The sequence below is a fragment of the Pelodiscus sinensis genome, chromosome 1 (assembly GCF_049634645.1).
Source record: "Pelodiscus sinensis isolate JC-2024 chromosome 1, ASM4963464v1, whole genome shotgun sequence".
NCBI lineage: Eukaryota > Metazoa > Chordata > Testudines > Trionychidae > Pelodiscus > Pelodiscus sinensis.
In genome coordinates, this window is record NC_134711.1 from 249,955,726 (window position 1) to 249,973,398 (window position 17,673).

General features: G+C 43.8%; 1 protein-coding gene across 2 annotated transcripts in view; it reads right to left on the reverse strand.

The window, feature by feature from the left end:
• The window catches only part of IPO5 (importin 5), a 127,367-nt gene that overhangs the window by 10,368 nt on the left and 99,326 nt on the right, over positions 1–17,673 (reverse strand). For both annotated transcript variants that reach the window (XM_075918783.1, XM_006119706.4), the window contains exon 24: positions 3,001–3,229. In XM_075918783.1, coding sequence (XP_075774898.1) covers positions 3,001–3,229 — 229 coding nt within the window. The remainder of the gene's footprint in view (positions 1–3,000; positions 3,230–17,673) is intronic.

Here is a 17,673-nt window from a genome sequence, read left to right on the forward strand (position 1 = left end):
AATCTGTCCATGTTTCCACTTTTTGTAGGATTCCATTTTGTTTTTCAGGTCAGGAAAGAGACTCCCGATGAAAATATATTGGCCTCTTATTATTCTTTCGAATTGTTTAAAAGAAACTGCCACCCTCCACATGGCACTGAAAGTTTCCCTGAGCAATGGGGTATTTTCCAAATACTTTTCACCAATTATGATGGATATAAATGGCAGGTTGAGAGAGGATTACTTTTAACCCCTCTGGAAAGTTAGTGATTTTAGCAACCTGAACACTAGCAGAGATTAGTTTGTCCACTCCAGATTCTGCTATGCAGCCACAGAATCAGACTTCTATGCCCAGGTCTCATTTATGTATGAATACACCTCATATTAAAGTTAACTTAAGTTCCACCACACTATGAGGGACTCAAAACAACATTATCTAATAGGATAGAGTACTCCAGCAGGATGAGCATAGATTTCCTTTATGGGTGGATACACCTACTGACAACAGCAGTAAGTATTCTCAGTACACTACCAAAGCCTTAAGCTGGACTCAGAAGGATCCAGGATCCTATAAATTACCAGGTGGCACACTTTTGGCTAAATTCATGATTAGATTAATGCCATCACTGTCCAATCTTTTCTAAGACAAGTCAAGTGTTAGGCAGCAATTTTCGTAAGGATTGGACTCTTGAATATATAAGCAGCTGGTTGATCTGGATGGAAAACTCTTGCCATCCCACAAAAGGACAAAAAAAAGTCAAGATCCTGAAAGTTTGAGAACCACCAATCCAAAAAATTGAATGGACTGCTATTTAATCTTTTGTATAATTACTAAGCTTCATAAAGCCATTTCAAAAGTGAAAAACTAAGTTGTTTATAGACATTTTTGAAGTTTTGAAATTGTCAAATGGAAACAAACATTCTGCAAAACCGACCCTGATCTGCTAACACTTTGGTTTTTACAAATCGACAATTTTCTGATAAGTTTGCAATCAACTCTACTATCAGGTTCATCTCAAAGTAAATCCGGTAGCATGCATCCTACAGGCTCACTGTTTATCATTCAGGAAAAGCAAGGCTAAGTCACTGTGAGGCCATTCCAGATGTAGCCCATCTTGTGAGAACAAGTACCATCAATCATAGTGAGATGCTATATTCTCATGAGAGTCAAGCACCTGAGTTAAACAAAACCAGTTTTTTGGTCTGGAAAGGTTGACAATGTTTGCAGATGATCGTGTGGCAAAGGCTGCCCTACCAGTCAGGAAAGGACTGTAACTTTAGACCTACTTTTTACCTTCCAGGCTAGATAAAATGTTTCATAATAACATTTGGCAGGCTCCTGAGGTTTTGGAGCAGATCACTATGGTTATGTCTACACTATGGGACAAGGTTGAATCAAGATACACAACTGCAGCTACGTTAATTGCATAGCTGAAGTCGAAGTAGCCTAACTCGACTTTTGGCGCTATCCACACTGCAGGAAGTTGAAGGGAGAACACTCTTCTTTCGACTTCCCTTACTCCTCATGGAAGCAGGATTATTGGCATTGACCGGAGCGTCCCTCTCAGTTTGAATTAGCTGTCTTAACTAGACCCATTAATTTGAACTCTTGAAGATTGACAGTGGCAGCTTTGATCTTTTCTGTAGTGTAGGTGTACCCTATGGGATTACTTGCAGCAGAGAGGTTTATATCCAGAAATAGGGATCTGACTAGGGTAAATGGGTTACACGTCTGTTTATATATGCTTGCAATTCAAGGATTCTGACCACAATATGACTAACTGCATGTGGAATAGGATGAGTGTCTGCACCCAAAGAAAACTAAGGTTGAGAATTCAGTTAGCAAATTTTCAGCTCTACCAGTAGCTGTAAAATGTATCAGTGATAGATTGTAAACTGTACACAGATTTCACCCAACTGTCAAAACTTTCCAGAAGATTTTGGGCTTTTATAAGCTATATAAGCACTTCCAAGACTGGATAACTATAATAAAAGAACACTAGAAGGATAGAACACCTATTTAGGGAGTATTAGAATTTGCTGCAGGACAATGATTGTACTACATGCCAACACTGTGACTTCAGCCCTATTGACTGAGGGTATGTCTACACTACCCTCCTAGTTCGAACTAGGAGGGTAATGTAGGCATACCGCACTTGCAAATGAAGCCCGGGATTTGAATTTCCCGGGCTTCATTTGCATAAGCGGGGAGCCGCCATTTTTAAATCCCCGCTGGTTCGAACCCTGTGCAGCGCGGCTACACGGGGCACGAACTAGGTAGTTCGAACTAGGCTTCCTAGTTCGAACTACCGTTACTCCTCCTACCTAGTTCGTGCCCCGTGTAGCCGCGCTGCACGGGGTTCGAACCAGCGGGGATTTAAAAATGGCGGCTCCCCGCTTATGCAAATGAAGCCCGGGAAATTCAAATCCCGGGCTTCATTTGCAAGTGCGGTATGCCTACATTACCCCACTAGTTCGAACTAGCGGGGTAGTGTAGACATACCCTGAGAGGGTTCTGCCACCTTCCAGGCTGTCAGATACCCCGATACCTGAAGCAGCTGGGCCCACAAGCTCTGAGCCTCCATGAGCAGCAGGGTATCCCATAGCTCTGTGGCATGACAGGGGGACCCCTGTGGCTCCCTGGCTAGTGCTCGGAGTCCTACGGGAGGTGGGGACTACCAGATCTCCCAGCCACCTCACAGCTGTCAAACCCCTTCCCATTCTGTCATGGATATTTTTAGTTTAAAAAAAAAAAATCAGACAAGTCATTGGCTTCATGAATTTCTCTTTGTTGACTGAGCTGGCTTATGATTTTCATTAAAAATATATATGACAAAATGTTAACATTTCTTTCATACCTCATTAGTAAGGCTAACTCCCATGTTCAAGATAATGTGTATACATTCATATGCGAGAGAAATAAAAGTACAGGACCCATTAATGGAAAAGGTGTACAATAAAAAAAGCAAACCACAATTATGCTTATTTTATGCATTATATCAAGATACATTTTTACCTTACCTCTCAATTAGGTCACAGAGGTAATTGAAAGTATGAACAGCTTCTTCTTTGTCTTCATGTAGTGGAAGCCACGATAACCAGTGTGGAAGGACTTCCTCAACATTTACACAATCAGGCTTGAACTTCATGATCTTTCCTACTGCTGAAATACAGTTCTCTGTTGCATTCACATTTTCTTTGGCTTTGGCATCTGGTGATTGAATAACTCTCACCAGCAGTGGAAGCGCCTCTGTAACAGTGCAAAATTAGAAAAAACCCTCATATATAGCCAAGTTAAATGCTTGCACTTAAGCAACTATAGCGTTTACACTAAGGCACTAAAACCTCTTGCAGGCACACAACTTCAAATCTGGGTAGCTTAAAAAAAAGTCAATTACCTGTTTATGTCTCCCTGATTTTTTTGTGGTTTTCCCAATCTTTACATTTTAAAGATGATTCCCCACCCCACCTCCCACCACTGTGTGAAAAGCATACAAAAGTTACGGACTATATAAAAGGCTTACAAAATTGACTGACTATTCAAGGGAAACCGTGAAACGGGCAGCTGCCAAACATGCAAGCCTGAACCGTAATTAAGTGTTTTCCCATAGCCCTTCAGGTATAGTAATGATGCTTGTAATGAGCAGAATTTTTTTGGCTACAATGCAGTTTTAAATTGACTGTCTCAAAATGGCTTAGTAAAAGTACACAAATGGCAAATTTCAACTAAATTAAAAACCTAATACACACTGAATGAGAGAATGTATTTGGCATGTGCACATATACATATGTAGTTTATATTCTCTCACTTTCCCCCTTCCCCCCAAAAATAGACAGTGAAGAAAAAAGTTCAGGACAGATTATCCTATCAGCTAAATCCACTGTGCACCACTCAGATGGCACAACCAGAAATAAAATGGCCTGAAATGGCTAGAGAAGGAGAGGTAATTTACGTTGTATAGTAACTGGTGTTCAAGATATTTTGTCCCTGTGAAGACCCCATTTCAGGATATGGAGGGTCCACACATGTACTCTACATAGTCTCATGCTCCAGTGCAAGAGTACATAGGGAAAAAGCAGTCCCACTGCAGTTCCAGTTCCTTCTCAACTAGAGTGTCCAAAAAAATGACTAAACAGGAGGGCAAGGAAGGCAGGTTGTAGTTTGTCCCTGTGAATGCTCCATCTAAAACCCCCCAATTGCTATAATTACAACCTGTCCCTTGATCAGCTGTCCTGTGGTGCTTCACTGCAGGAGATTCTTGAGCAGTATATCAATTATGGAGGAGACTGCTCAGGAGATGGATTTAGTATGGAACTAGAACAGAGTCTCATCACAAATTACACCAGCTCTGGAAGCATGTATAATAGCCTAGTGCTGAAAAAACATATGCACTGATGACCAGGCTGCAGGCTTTCAAACATCCCAAGTGAACTTCAGTAATGCTACTGAGTAAGTGGAATAAGCAAGCACTCTAAGATGATGACCTACCTCTGAGGCATAGGAACAGATTAATAAGCATCCCAACAGCATTTTGGAGGAGATGAGGTCCTCTTTCATTCTGTGATATGAAAAAGTATAGAACTCCTGAAGGACTTAGTCCTATCAAGATAAAAAGCTGGAGCTTTTCTTATGTCTATTATATGGAGACTAGCTTCTTCTCTCGAAGAGTGAGGGCTGGGACAAGACACTGTAAATGAATGTCCCGGCTAACATGGAACTCTGATGATCACTTTCCTACCCTCAGTTCCTATCTCAGACAATGTCACCATATCATGATAAACACCATATACATAGAGCCCTGCATGCATACAAATTTCTACCCATAAACGGATAGAAATTGATACCCACTGATCCACAGGGCTATACTCCCAAGATATGCTGTGGTCAAACAAGAAAAGCATGAAGCCCCCAGTCTGTGTTCTGTCTGGGATTGCAGAGCTTGGATGGGGGTGGTGCCAGTACAGCTGCACAGCCAGGAGCAACTGCTGGCATGAGTGTTTGCCTCCTGGAAATCAGTGGCAATCCCATGTTCTTTTCCTTTGACCACAGCATCTCCTGGGAGTAGAGTCCTGCAGATCAGCAGACACTGATTTCTACCATGGATGTCTGTGAAGAGTGCTACATAAATAGTGGGTAAATCATAAGGGTCAACAGCTTTCCTAGCCAAGGTGGTGGCTATGAAAAGAGGCCTTGAAAGATATATGAAGGAGGGGACAGCTCACCATAGTTTCAAATGGGGTTTTCCTCAGTGCATTGAAAACTAAGCTGAGTTCCTATAGAGGAGTAGGTTCTTTTGGGGGTAGGAAAAAGTTTAAACAGGCTTTAATGAACTTTGCAATGGTCAAGTGAGTGAAGAATGAAAACTACAATTGAGGAGGAGGAAGGAAAGAGAGGAAGGAGGGAAAGGCGGCTATGACGACAACTAGGTAAGCCTTAACTGAGCTTAATGATAACCGTACGGTTTTCAAGTTTAGCAAGTAACCAATAATGATGGAAAAGGAAGACTTAAAAGGAGTTACAGCTCATAGCCTATACCAGATGGGGACAAAATTCCACTCCTGAAACTGTTTTCTTTGTAGTGGGTTTTCTAGTATTGCACATTGCTGTTTGAAGAGCTGTTCTGGTCTATGCTAGAGGTCTGAAGAACTACCTACTTGTGATGCTCTGAAATGAAGTGACAAGAAGTTCGGATGAGGTATGGACCTGACACCTAGGTGAGATCTGCTGTCAAAGGAAGGCGGAGCAGAGAGGTGGTTGCAGGAACAGCTGAAAAAGCTCAATATAGGAATGGGCAACCTTGGTAAGTGGAAAGTAAGAATGGCCATACTGGATCAGACCAAAGGTCCATCTAACCAAGTATCCTGTCTGCCAACAATGAGTGTCCCTCCTTAATATCAGTTTCAAGATTGTTATACCCACAATGGCATCCCAGGATAGGATAGTTTTGCTAACTGTGCTTGTGTATCTAGAATTTGCAAGGTATGCCAACTGAACCATAGTAGTCAATGTTGTCTGCAATAAGCACGTTCCTCACTCCATGTGCCTGTGGTTTTTGTGCATGTTACTTTAGTGACACTGGTAGGAAAAAAACCTATGTGGCTGGAAACAAGCAGAATCTGGTAATTCTGATGGGTAACAAAACAAAATATCTTACAGGCTACACAGGTTGCATACCATGGTCTTAGAACCTTATCTGTAATGTCTACAATGACATTAAGAAAATAGTCATTAATCTCTTCGGTTTCAACTTGTTCAGTAACAGTGTCAGGAGACAAAGGAATACATACTCTTATTATCTTGTGACCTCATCTTCCAACATGCTGTGATTGTGTCCTCCTTAAGCAAGATAGTCAGGATTTCAAGTACATGGCATCAAAGAAATCTCTGGAAGATCACAGGTAAGGCAAATCTTCTAGAACATTGTATCATTTAACTCCCTTTCATGCATGGTCAGGGTGGAAAACCTGACTCATCATGGAGTCTGCTATGGTCTTCTATATCTGACAGATGAACCATAGATCCATGTGCTCAGATATACACCAGTTTCATTATTTTATGGATACTGTGCATGGAGATTTAGATGCAGATGAAGGACTCATTCAACAGCATTGATTTATAGAATACACTGTTGTTCAGCACTGAGTGGCTCCTGGGGTATCAAGCAGTGGTAAGCATAATGGACTTCACATTTTAGAATACAGCCATTAGAATAGCCTCTTGCAGGGTTCTGCTTGCCTCAAGCTTTGAAGTCCTGAAAGCGAGCACCCCTAGCAGTACCCATTCAGTTTGAGATGCAGTTTGAGAAGATGACGTTTCCCCTCTTTTTTTCTTTTTGTTTTTGAGAACAGGGTTTGCGTTTTGATGACTTGGAACATTTTGAAGGGTCCCCATGGTCTCTGGAGTGCTTTGAGCAGCTGAAACTGATGAAGCAGGGAAGGCTCCTCAGGTCCTGCAGATCTCAGATAATTATTTATAAAGAGTTTTACCGTATTTTCCGGCGTATAAGGCTACTGGGCGTATAAGACGACCCCCTAATTTTTTAGTTAAAAGATAGGGTTTCGTCTTATACCCCAGCGCCCCTCCGCCTCCCCGGCTTTGCTCCCGGTGTCCCTGGTCTGCTGGAGACGGTCCCCAGCAGACCAGAGGAACCGGGAGCAAAGCCTCTGAGGACGCCCCAGCAGCGGGACAGCCCCGGCGCGCCTGGGCTGCCCCGCCGCTGGCTTCCCCCGAGGCTTTGCAAAGCCGCAAAGCTGTATACCCGGCGTATAAGATGACCCCCAATTTTTGGGGGATGTTTTTTTAACATCAAAAGTCGTCTTATATGCCGGAAAATACGGTAATCTATCTTCCCTGAGTTTAAATGTGCTTTTGTATGAAGTGCAGATCTTACATTTGGAGGGACTGCGAGTCTCTCCAAGATAGCAGAGGCAGCTAGACTGCTTGTTGCTGTAGGAAAAAGACCTGTGGGGAGATCAGAGTGCGCTTGATGCCCAAAATCTTGGGTATGACATTCGGAAAGGCTGCAGATGGTGAGTTATGTTGACCGAACCCTCCATCTTCATCCTTTCTTAGCTAGTTATGTTCAATGACAGGCCAAAACTTGGCAAAAAAGGAAAGACAGGAACCCCCCCCCCCCCCCAAGCACAAGCGAGAAAGAAAACACTGAAGATCAAATAAGAAAAATGTTAGCAAGTTACCCAAATTAGCTAAGTGGGCACCCCAACCCTCCAACTTGACCTGCAAGCAGCTAAGGAGGCTTTGGGAATGACAGTGGGTCCACTGACTCCACTCTTTCCTATATATCCTTGCTTCAGAGCACAAGCATGCGCAAGATGAAGGAATGGACAATGAATGCTACTGACACTCACAAAAGTGTGGGGGCAAATGCACATCCCAAATTGGAGTACCCAAAGGAACAAACCCGTTGAAGAATGAAGTTTCACTTCAGTAATTGTATTCACATTAATTCCACTTCTGGTATACATGACCTCTATGCATGTGACATCAAATCTGCATCTTTTATGTCGCCATGATCCTCCCCCCTCCATTAAGCATAAAAGGCCTACAAGGCACCACCCCTCAGTTTTTTTGCTGTTACAAGAACACTGTGGCTATAGAATTCTATAGAAGAAAGTAAGTAGGGGGAGTTGTGAAATCCACTTGGTCAACACATCTTAGAAAATCAGTTACTGAAGATACTCAGACATTACTTCCAAGTGTTTTTCAACATTGATTGCTAGTCACCAAAGAAGAATCAGTTACCTCAATTCTGAGGTGGATTTGGCAGTCCTATATAACACAAATTGCAATACTTCTCTACCAATGAGGACATCTGATGTTGACGCATCAGCTAAGGAACAACACTAGATCTATATTAGCCAACTTGCAAATTTCTGAAATTAGAATTCTTCTTAAAGATGTTGCCTGATGGCTTGAAGCTGCATGGCTGGATTTAACTTAGCTACTACATTCTAAAACAGTTACTTATGCAAATAGTATTATGGATCAAGTTTTAAAGGTGAATCAACATATTTAAGTGAAAATTGGAAACCACCTTTGGCAGAAACATGGAGTCTGGCCATATCTTATCTTTACTGAACACTGTTTAAGATAGATCAGCCATAAGTCCCTGAATTTCCCCTATTCTATGAGCTCATTTTATGTGTGTAAAAAATGCAGCACTCACAGATAGGAAGTAAAATGGTAAGGCTGTTAAGGGTTCACAAGGGAGTCATTAAGGACGGGACTATGGGAGAAAATATATGAATTAGAAATCTAATTAGAAATCAGAATTGAAAAATCTAGTAGCTGTAGGGTGAGTAAATATATAAACCTGAAATAGAGGACGAGCAGCAATTATTGCTGCTAAATGTGCTCTGATGGAGCTGGTACAATTGCAATTTTTTAGGGTTAGCAGAGAGCCCGGAATAACAGAAAAAAGGGTTGGTTTCCAAGGGAGGATGCACACCCCAAATATAAAACTTTATTTTGCTGCGTAAGTTAAAAAAAAAAAAAAAAAAAAAAAAAAAAGTTTTCCTGCTATGTATCAAGACATTCTTGAATTCAGATAAAACAGCTCCTTTCCCTGGCAGTTTACTAGGTAGACTGTGTGAAGGTGTTCCGTAACACCTTACTCTTATGAGCAAGACTGGGAATCTAGTGGCCAGAGGATGCTTCTCTGATTTGTTTGGTAGGGGAGGAAGAAAATGAAGCTAGTTCTTCAAAGGTAGAGCTAATTGTCATGTGCTAAGGCAGTCCTGAATCTTAGTCAGTCTGAACAAGGGAGCTCACTGTACAGTGAAAATATTAGTAATTGGTACTGAGGCAGAATATCTAATGGTTATAGACAACAGAGGTGACATTATACAGTAACTTAAAAGAATGTTATGGATACCAAGAAGGTCTGTGCAGGAAATGTCTCCACTCTGGAGGTCAGTCTCTCAGACACTATGGTTCTCCATAGAATATTGAGGAGTTGTTGGTACCAAGAAAATGTATGCTAGTTTCAGGTAGTACAGTGTTTACATGACAACCAGCTAATGAGACATCAGAAGGAACCAACATGGAATATGAGTTGCCTTTCGCCTGAGGGACATGACTCTCCCCCCCTCCACACACACAAAATAGGCTTTGTTGTTTCATTTTCAGTAGGCACCAGAGAATGTGATTGGTCTATGCTTGCCTCTGGACAGCTACTTCTTCCTACCCCTTTCTGAAAACTGGGTAGTGGAGGTTTCAACTGCTTTACCAGTCTCAATAATCAAGAGGTTCAATCTGTGAAAACTGAGAAATGATTTTGGTGTAGAGAGAGCACAGAGGAGTACTAGCCAGAAGTTACTGCTGAAGATTGTAGGATGTTTTGTTCCAGACTCTAAAGAGGTGGTTAGCACTCCAGTAGAAAAAGGCTGAGGCAGGTCTCCCTCTCTGTGCATCCTTTTGAAGCAGCAGCAAAAGATCAATCACGTCTGAGCCTTAGCTGCTAGAATCCCAGGAGTAGCAATATTCGTAAGTTTATTCAAAGGTTTTTTGCCAATAAGCATAAAAAAGTTAACAATAAAACACAAAACATGCCGATTAAATCAGGAACTGAAGGTGTTTCATCTTATTACACCACAGTCAGTTAAGAAACAATGGAGGAACGGTTGGCTCTGCTCTGCCTTCGTGCTCTTGGTCAAGGGGCACAAGGACATCTGAGCATAGGCCCAGGTCCAGACAAAAAGAATCTAAGATCACGTGTATGTGGTCATGCACAGCAGAAGCCATGGAAACAAAGAACTTGCAACACAAATGAAGCCAACGTAATTATCTCCTGCAGCACCTGTCCTATGTGTATCTCTTACCAACATGTGACACATGGAGTCAAGAAAGCATAGCCTATTAATCATCCATTTATTGTACTTAGCATTATGCTCCACTCATATGCTACTTCATATATAATCAATGAAAGTTAAATGGATATAACTATAATACTTATAAGTATTTAGGAACGATGATTGTGTATTAGTTATATTAAATAAAGCACAGCTGGGATGCGAAGCCTGTAATATTTTAGCTCAAGTCTATGGGCTAGAAAATGCTTGACATGAGTGGGTAACGTAGGAATAACTCTATGGTTAAGGATTACTGTAAAAGATGTGCCAATAGGTGATGTTACAGAAAAATAAACTGCAATGGACAGTTGTCCAAGGCCATGTGAAGATCTCTTCCGATAAAAGCTTCTTGTGCAAGAAGCCTGCAGTCTAGACGCAGCCTAACAGAGTTCTGATGGAGTGGAGATTTTAGCCCAGTACGTATTTCAGAGCACTGTGGCTATCTGAAAATGTGATAGTAGAAAATCTGAAATCCCCAAAATTAAAATTTTAGTTCTGAGAAGAATATTTATATCTTAGTGTAATTTATATTTATGGTTTTAGGGAAAACTAGCATTGTAAGTAATTAAATTAGAATATCTAACTTCTACAAATCCCTGAAGTGACTATACTTGCTTCTGCAATCAGTCTTTATTATAACAAAGCAGCTAGTTAAATCCATGGGCAATGGATACATAATCCATTAAAATATTTAAATTCTTAGAAACCAAGCGGACAACACTTAATATTAAAGGAACTAGCCAGTTAGTGATTCATGTTACATTATTACAGATTAAAGATTTGAGCCCACTTTGTTTCAGTTCTTCTGTTCCAGAAATATTGCACCTTAATCAGTTGTATACAAGTAACAACAAATCTAAATAACACTCTATAGATAATGCCTTAAAATATCTGAAGGTACTGACCAAGTTACATGTTCATATCTGGGTCACACATTTAAGGAGAGATGACACTTTTTTAATTCCTTATGTCTCATTCCTTATCAATATCCCTAATGCATGCAGTTAGATGTTTGGCTGCATGTGTATGTTCTCTCCATGCGTGGTCCGAGCTCTACGCAGACTGTTGGCACAGCAGACCTAGACTGACCTGCACAGTGACCACAATAGCCATTATAGTATGAAGGCACCCAGACAGGTTTATTGTTGAAGAGCAGTAGTATTAGTACTTGGGAGACTCTAGGATACTAAGACATGTATACTGTAAATATGGATGCAGCTCATTCATTTGTGGGGCTTTTCCATTGCTTTTTTGCCAAAGATACTCCCTCTGAGATGCATCTTTGTAGTAGAGATGTAAGAGAACATAATACTGGCCATACTTGGTCAGACCAAAAGGTTCGTCTGCTTAGTATCCTGTCTTCCAATAGCGGCCAATGCCAGGTGCCCCAGAGGGAATGAATAGAACAAGGATCCCCCTCCCCCATCACCCATCCCCAGCTTTTGACAAACAGTGGCTAGGGACACTATTCCTACCCATCCTGGCTAATTATAAATTCATGGAGGATAGGTCAATGAATGGTTTAGCTTTCTTTTGAACCCTCCTAAAGGTCTTCACAACATCCTTTGGCAAGAAGTTCTACACATTGACTGTGCATTGTATGAGTAGGTACTTCATTTTATTTCTTTTAGACCTGCTACCTATTAATTTCATTTGGTGACTCCAAGTTCCCGTAACAGAAGAACAAGTAAATAGCTTTTCCTTGTACACTTTCTCCAAACCAGTCATGATTTTATATACCTCTAACATATCACCTCTTGTCCTCCTCTTTTCTAAGTGGAAAATTCACAATGTTTTTACTCTTTCTTCATATGGCAGACATTCCAAAGCCCTAATAATTTTTGTTGCCCTTTTCTGAATTTTTTCTAATGCTATTATATTTTTTGAGATGAGGCAACCACATCTATATGCAGTATTCAAGATATGCGTGTACCATGGATTTAATACAAGTACCCCTCCCCCCATTTTGAATACCGTGTACAGATGTGGTCGCCTCATCTCAAAAAGATATCTTAACACTGGGGTGTAGGTGTTCAAATAGGTAACTGATAAACATGAGCTTATCATAGAATCATAGAATACTAGGACTGAAGGGGACCAGTCCCCTGCCCTCATGGCAGGACCAAATACTGTCTAGACCATCCCCGATAGACATTTATCTAACCTACTCTTAAATATCTCCAAAGATGGAGATTCCACAACCTCCCTGGGCAATTTACCCCAGTGGTTTGACTACCCTGACAATTAGGAACTTTTTCCTAATGTCCAATCTAAACCTCCCTTGCTGCAGTTTAAGCCCATTGCTTCTAGTCCTATCCTCAGAAGCCAAGATGAACAAGTTTTCTCCCTCCTCCTTATGACACCCTTTTAGATACCTGAAAACTGCTACCATGTCCCCCCTCAATCTTCTCTTTTCTAAACTAAACAAACCCAATTCTTTCATCCTTCCTTCATAGGTCATGTTCTCTAGATCTTTAATCATTCTTGTTGCTCTTCTCTGGACCCTCTCCAATTTCTCCACATCTTTCTTGAAGTGCCGTGCCCAGAACTGGACACAATACTCCAACTGAGGCCTAACCAGCACAGAGTGCGTAGAGCGGAATAATGACTTCTCGTGTCTACTTTATTCCCTGACAAACAAGTGACAGTGTGATTCTGACCTTATCTTTCAGTACATGTCAGGGTGCTTGTTATCCTTGGGGAATTTTTTGTACCATCCTTGATACCAGAATGTTCTGGTACCACTTAATATTGGGATGGGTTTGCTGACTACTCCACTTAACACTTCTTAGGAATGTTTATTTCTGCAATATCAGCCCTGTTCTTGCCAGATTCTAAAAGCGAGTCGCTGCTTCATACCAGCCTTCCGATACAGAGCTTGTAGATCAGGCTCTCTTGCTACTAAAGCCCATACCTAATAGAAACAAAATGTCAGCTTTGCGTGTCCTTTAGACAGGACATTAACTTTTCCTACTAATCTTTCCCCAGAGCCAGATTGTAGCCTTTATTTTAATTATCACCAATAAAAATTGCATCAATCCTTACACGCAATTATCCCATAGAGCAGGCATGTCCAAAGTCCGGCCCGCGGGCCAATTGCGGCCCGCGGTCGGATTTAATACGGCCCCCGCTTCTCCCAGCTCCCCGGTGCTCCTTTCAACTGGCGCGCACAGCGCGCCGCTCCGGGCCGCGCTGCCGCCGCGGTCCTAGTCCCTGCCCTGTGGGGCACATCCGCAGCCCCGCTCGGCTGCGGGTTCGCCCTGCCCCCGGGCCACCGTGAGGCCAGCGTGCCCTGCGCTCTCCGACCCCGCGGGCCCTCCGCTTTGGGGCTGAGAGTGCAGGGACAGCCCCCGCTTCCTCCCCCTCTCCTGGCTCCCCGGCGCTCCTCTGAACTGGTGCGCGCAGCGCGCCGCTTCCGGCCACACCGCCGCCGTCCATGGTGGCCGCTGCGGTCCTAAAGCCTGCCATGTAGGGCACGTCCGCAGCCCCGCTCCCCTGCTTGGCTGCGGGTTCGCCCTGCCCCCGTGAGGCCAGCGTGCCCTGCGCTCTCCGCCCGCCTCCGACCCTGCGGGCCCTCTGCCTTGGGGCTGAGAGTGCAGGGACGGACTCCGCAGCTGCTGAGATCAGGAAATAGCTCAGTATCTGTGATTGGCCCTGCGCACTGTCAGCTTCCTGGCGGGCTCAGGCACGTGGAGCTGCGAACACGCCCGAGCTCATCATTAGACACTTCACCACAAACAGCCACAAAGGCAAGAGAATTCTTGTTGGGCAGCGTATTAGTGCAGTGTATTACTTGGGCAGTGTATTAAACCTCTGGCACTGCGCTCACATGATCCCTTCCTCTTCTGGTCAATTTAAAAAAATGGCGACTGTAAATAAGAGAAGGAAAGTTGACAGTGAGGGCCGCCGCTTCCAGGACAGGTGGAAAGTGGAATATTTCTTCACTGAAATACAGAATCACTGTGTTTGTCTGATATGCCAAGAGACTGTGGCTGTTTATAAGGAATTTAATGTCAAGAGACACTACCAGTTGAGACATAGCACATACGACAAGCTAACAGGGCACGACCGCAGTGAAAAGTTGAAGCAACTTGAAGCTGTTTTAATGTCACAACAGCAATTTTTCATAAAAGCCCGTGAGTCAAATGAAAATGCCACAAGGGCGAGCTATGAGGTGGCAACGTTAATTGCTAAAAATTGCAAATCTTTTGCTGAGGGTGACTTTATCAAAGAATGCGTTATGAAAATGGTTGAGAATATCTGTCCCGAGAAGAAGCAAGAGTTTGCCAACATTTGCCTGGCTCGTAACACTGTAGCACGGAGAATTGAAGAGATTTCATCAGATATTAAGAGACAGTTGACATCCAAAGGAGTGGATTTTGACTTCTTTTCAATAGCCTGTGATGAAAGCACGGACCTATCTGACACAGCTCAGTTGCTGATTTTTATGAGAGGGGTGGACGATGAAATGAATGTGACTGAAGAGCTACTTGACCTCCAGAGCCTTACGGACCAAACAAGAGGAAAAGATTTATTTGTTTCTGTTAGTTCCGCCATAGATGACATGAAACTGCCTTGGAACAAAGTTACTGGGATTATTACTGATGGGGCACCTGCCATGGTTGGTGAACGAAGTGGATTACCAACCCTAATCTGTAACAAGGTGATCGAAGAAGGAGGCAAAGCTATTAAACTCCATTGTATCATTCATCAACAAGTTCTCTGTGCTAAACATCTCAAATATGATCATGTTATGAAACCGGTGCTGAAGACTATTAATTTTATTCGCTCTAAAGCCCTGTGCCACCGCCAGTTTAAACAGTTTCTACTGGACATCCAGACTGAATACGAAGATGTTTTATATCACAACGATGTAAGATGGCTCAGTCGGGGGTCTGCACTGCAGCATTTCTACTCTCTAAGAAAGGAAATTGGAGAATTCTTGGAAACAAAGGGACAACCAATGCGAGAACTATCTGATCCTATTTGGCTGGCTGATTTGGGGTTTCTAGTTGACATAACAAAGCATCTGAATGTACTGAACACGAGTCTTCAGTGGAAAGGTGCAGTGGTGAAGGGGAAGTTACTCACCTTGTGTAGTAACGATGGTTCTTCGAGATGTGCCCCGTGGGTGCTCCACTCTAGGTGTCGGGTCCGTCCCGGCGCCACTGATCGGAAGATTTCAGAGCCATACCGGGCCAGGCCGCGCATGCTCCCTGCGCTGGTCGTTCGCGCCCTTTCCAACGATCGCGGCTCGGCCCCCCCGCCAGTTCCTCTCACCGCTCGGTCTCTGGAAGAGAAAGACAGAAACAACCCGGAGCGGGGAGGAGGGCGGGACGTGGAGCACCCACGGGGCACATCTCGAAGAACCATCGTTACTACACAAGGTGAGTAACTTCCCCTTCTTCTTCGAGTGGCCCCGTGGGTGCTCCTCTCTAGGTGACTATAAAGCAGTAGTCGGAACTAAGAGCGCTCCGGGTTACTTAGGTTTTACTGTTGAAAGGACTGCGGAAGCTACTGAATGGTCCGCCCCCCATTTCTGAACTATAGCATAATGCCTCATAAATGTAGAGCTGGAAGCCCAAGTGGCTGCCCTGCAAATATCGGCTAAAGGAACTCCTCTGGCAAAGGCCGTAGATGTCGCCACTGCTCTAGTCGAGTGTGCTCGCGGCTGCGAAGACAAGGGTTTATCCCGAATGGAGTGGCATGTGGTAATGCACAAGGTGATAAGCTTGGCAATGCGCTGAGTGGAAAGTGCAGTACCCTTAGATCGGTTCGTTGTCGATATTAGAAGTCTATCTGTTCGTCTCCACTGACGGGTTCTGTCTATGTAAAATGAAAGAGCCCGCCTAACGTCCAGCGTATGTAGCAGGGCTTCCCTCGTTGAGGAGTGTGGCTTAGGGTAAAAGGAAGGAAGGACGATCGGTTCATTGATATGAAATGATGAAGCTACTTTGGGTATGAACGCTGGGTGTAAACGTAACGTTACCAAGTCCTTCGAGAAAGAAGTAAAGGGAGGGTTTGCCATTATCGCCCCTAACTCACTAACTCTACGAGCTGAAGTAATAGCGAGCAAGAAGACGGTCTTCATGGTTAACATCTGTAAAGATACAGATGCCAGAGGCTCGAATGGGGGATACATAATTGTATCGAGTACCAGGTCGAGGTTCCACGACGGAGGAGGCGGCCTTCGAGGTGGGCTCATATTGGTTAGACCTTTTAGAAATCGTTTTAACATCGGGTGAGAGAACACCGAATAACCCTGTATCGGGTGATGGAAGGCACTGATGGCTGCCAGGTGAACTCTGAGGGATGCCAGAGAAAGCTTAGCATTTCGCAGATGAAGGATGTACTCGAGGATGTGTTGTGGAGGAGCAGTCAATGGTTGAACGTTACTCTGGAGACACCAGAGAGAGTATCTGCGCCATTTTGCCAGGTAAGTATTTCGCGTGGATGTCCTCCTGCTATGTATCAATATGGACCTGACCTGGCTTGAACAGAGGTTTTCATCTAGCGTAAGCCAGTTAGGAGCCACGCTGTCAAGTGCAATGTTTCTAGTTTGGGGTGAAGGAGAGACCCCCGATCTTGAGAGAGGAGGTCTCGATACAAGGGCAGAGGCCATGGCTGTCGAAGTGACATCTTGTGTAGGAACGGGTACCATGCTTGCCTCGGCCAAGCTGGTGCTATTAAAATTACTGTCGCCCTCTCCGTCCTGATTTTCTCTATTACTCTGGGAATGAGGACTGTTGGTGGAAAAGCATACAGTAGCGACTTTTTCCAATTGGTCAGGAGCGCATCGCCGAGGGATCCTTTGCCGATCCCCGCCCTGGAGCAGAAGAGGCGGCACTTTTTGTTGACAGACGTCGCAAAAAGGTCTACCAGGGGCGTTCCCCATCTGCAGAAGATCCCCTGAAGTACGTCCAGCCTCAGCTCCCACTTGTGGTCCGTGGGAAAGCATCTGCTGAGGGAATCGGCAAGGACATTGGCTATGCCAGGTAAGTATGATGCTGTTATGATTATGTTGTTCTGTATGCACCAGTTCCAGTATCGTACCGCTTCTGCGCATAGGGAACGTGATCTTGCCCCTCCCTGCCTGTTTATATAGTACATCGCCGCTACGTTGTCTGTCAACACCCTGACTGTTTTGCCTCTCAGACTGGGGAGGAAGTGTTTGCATGCCAGAAAGATCGCCCTCAACTCTAGCTGGTTGATATGAAGGCGCCTCTCGGTGTGAGACCATTGTCCCTGGATGCGTTCCCCGTTCATGTGAGCACCCCATCCGATGAGTGAAGCGTCTGATGTTAATTGAACCGATGGCTGAGG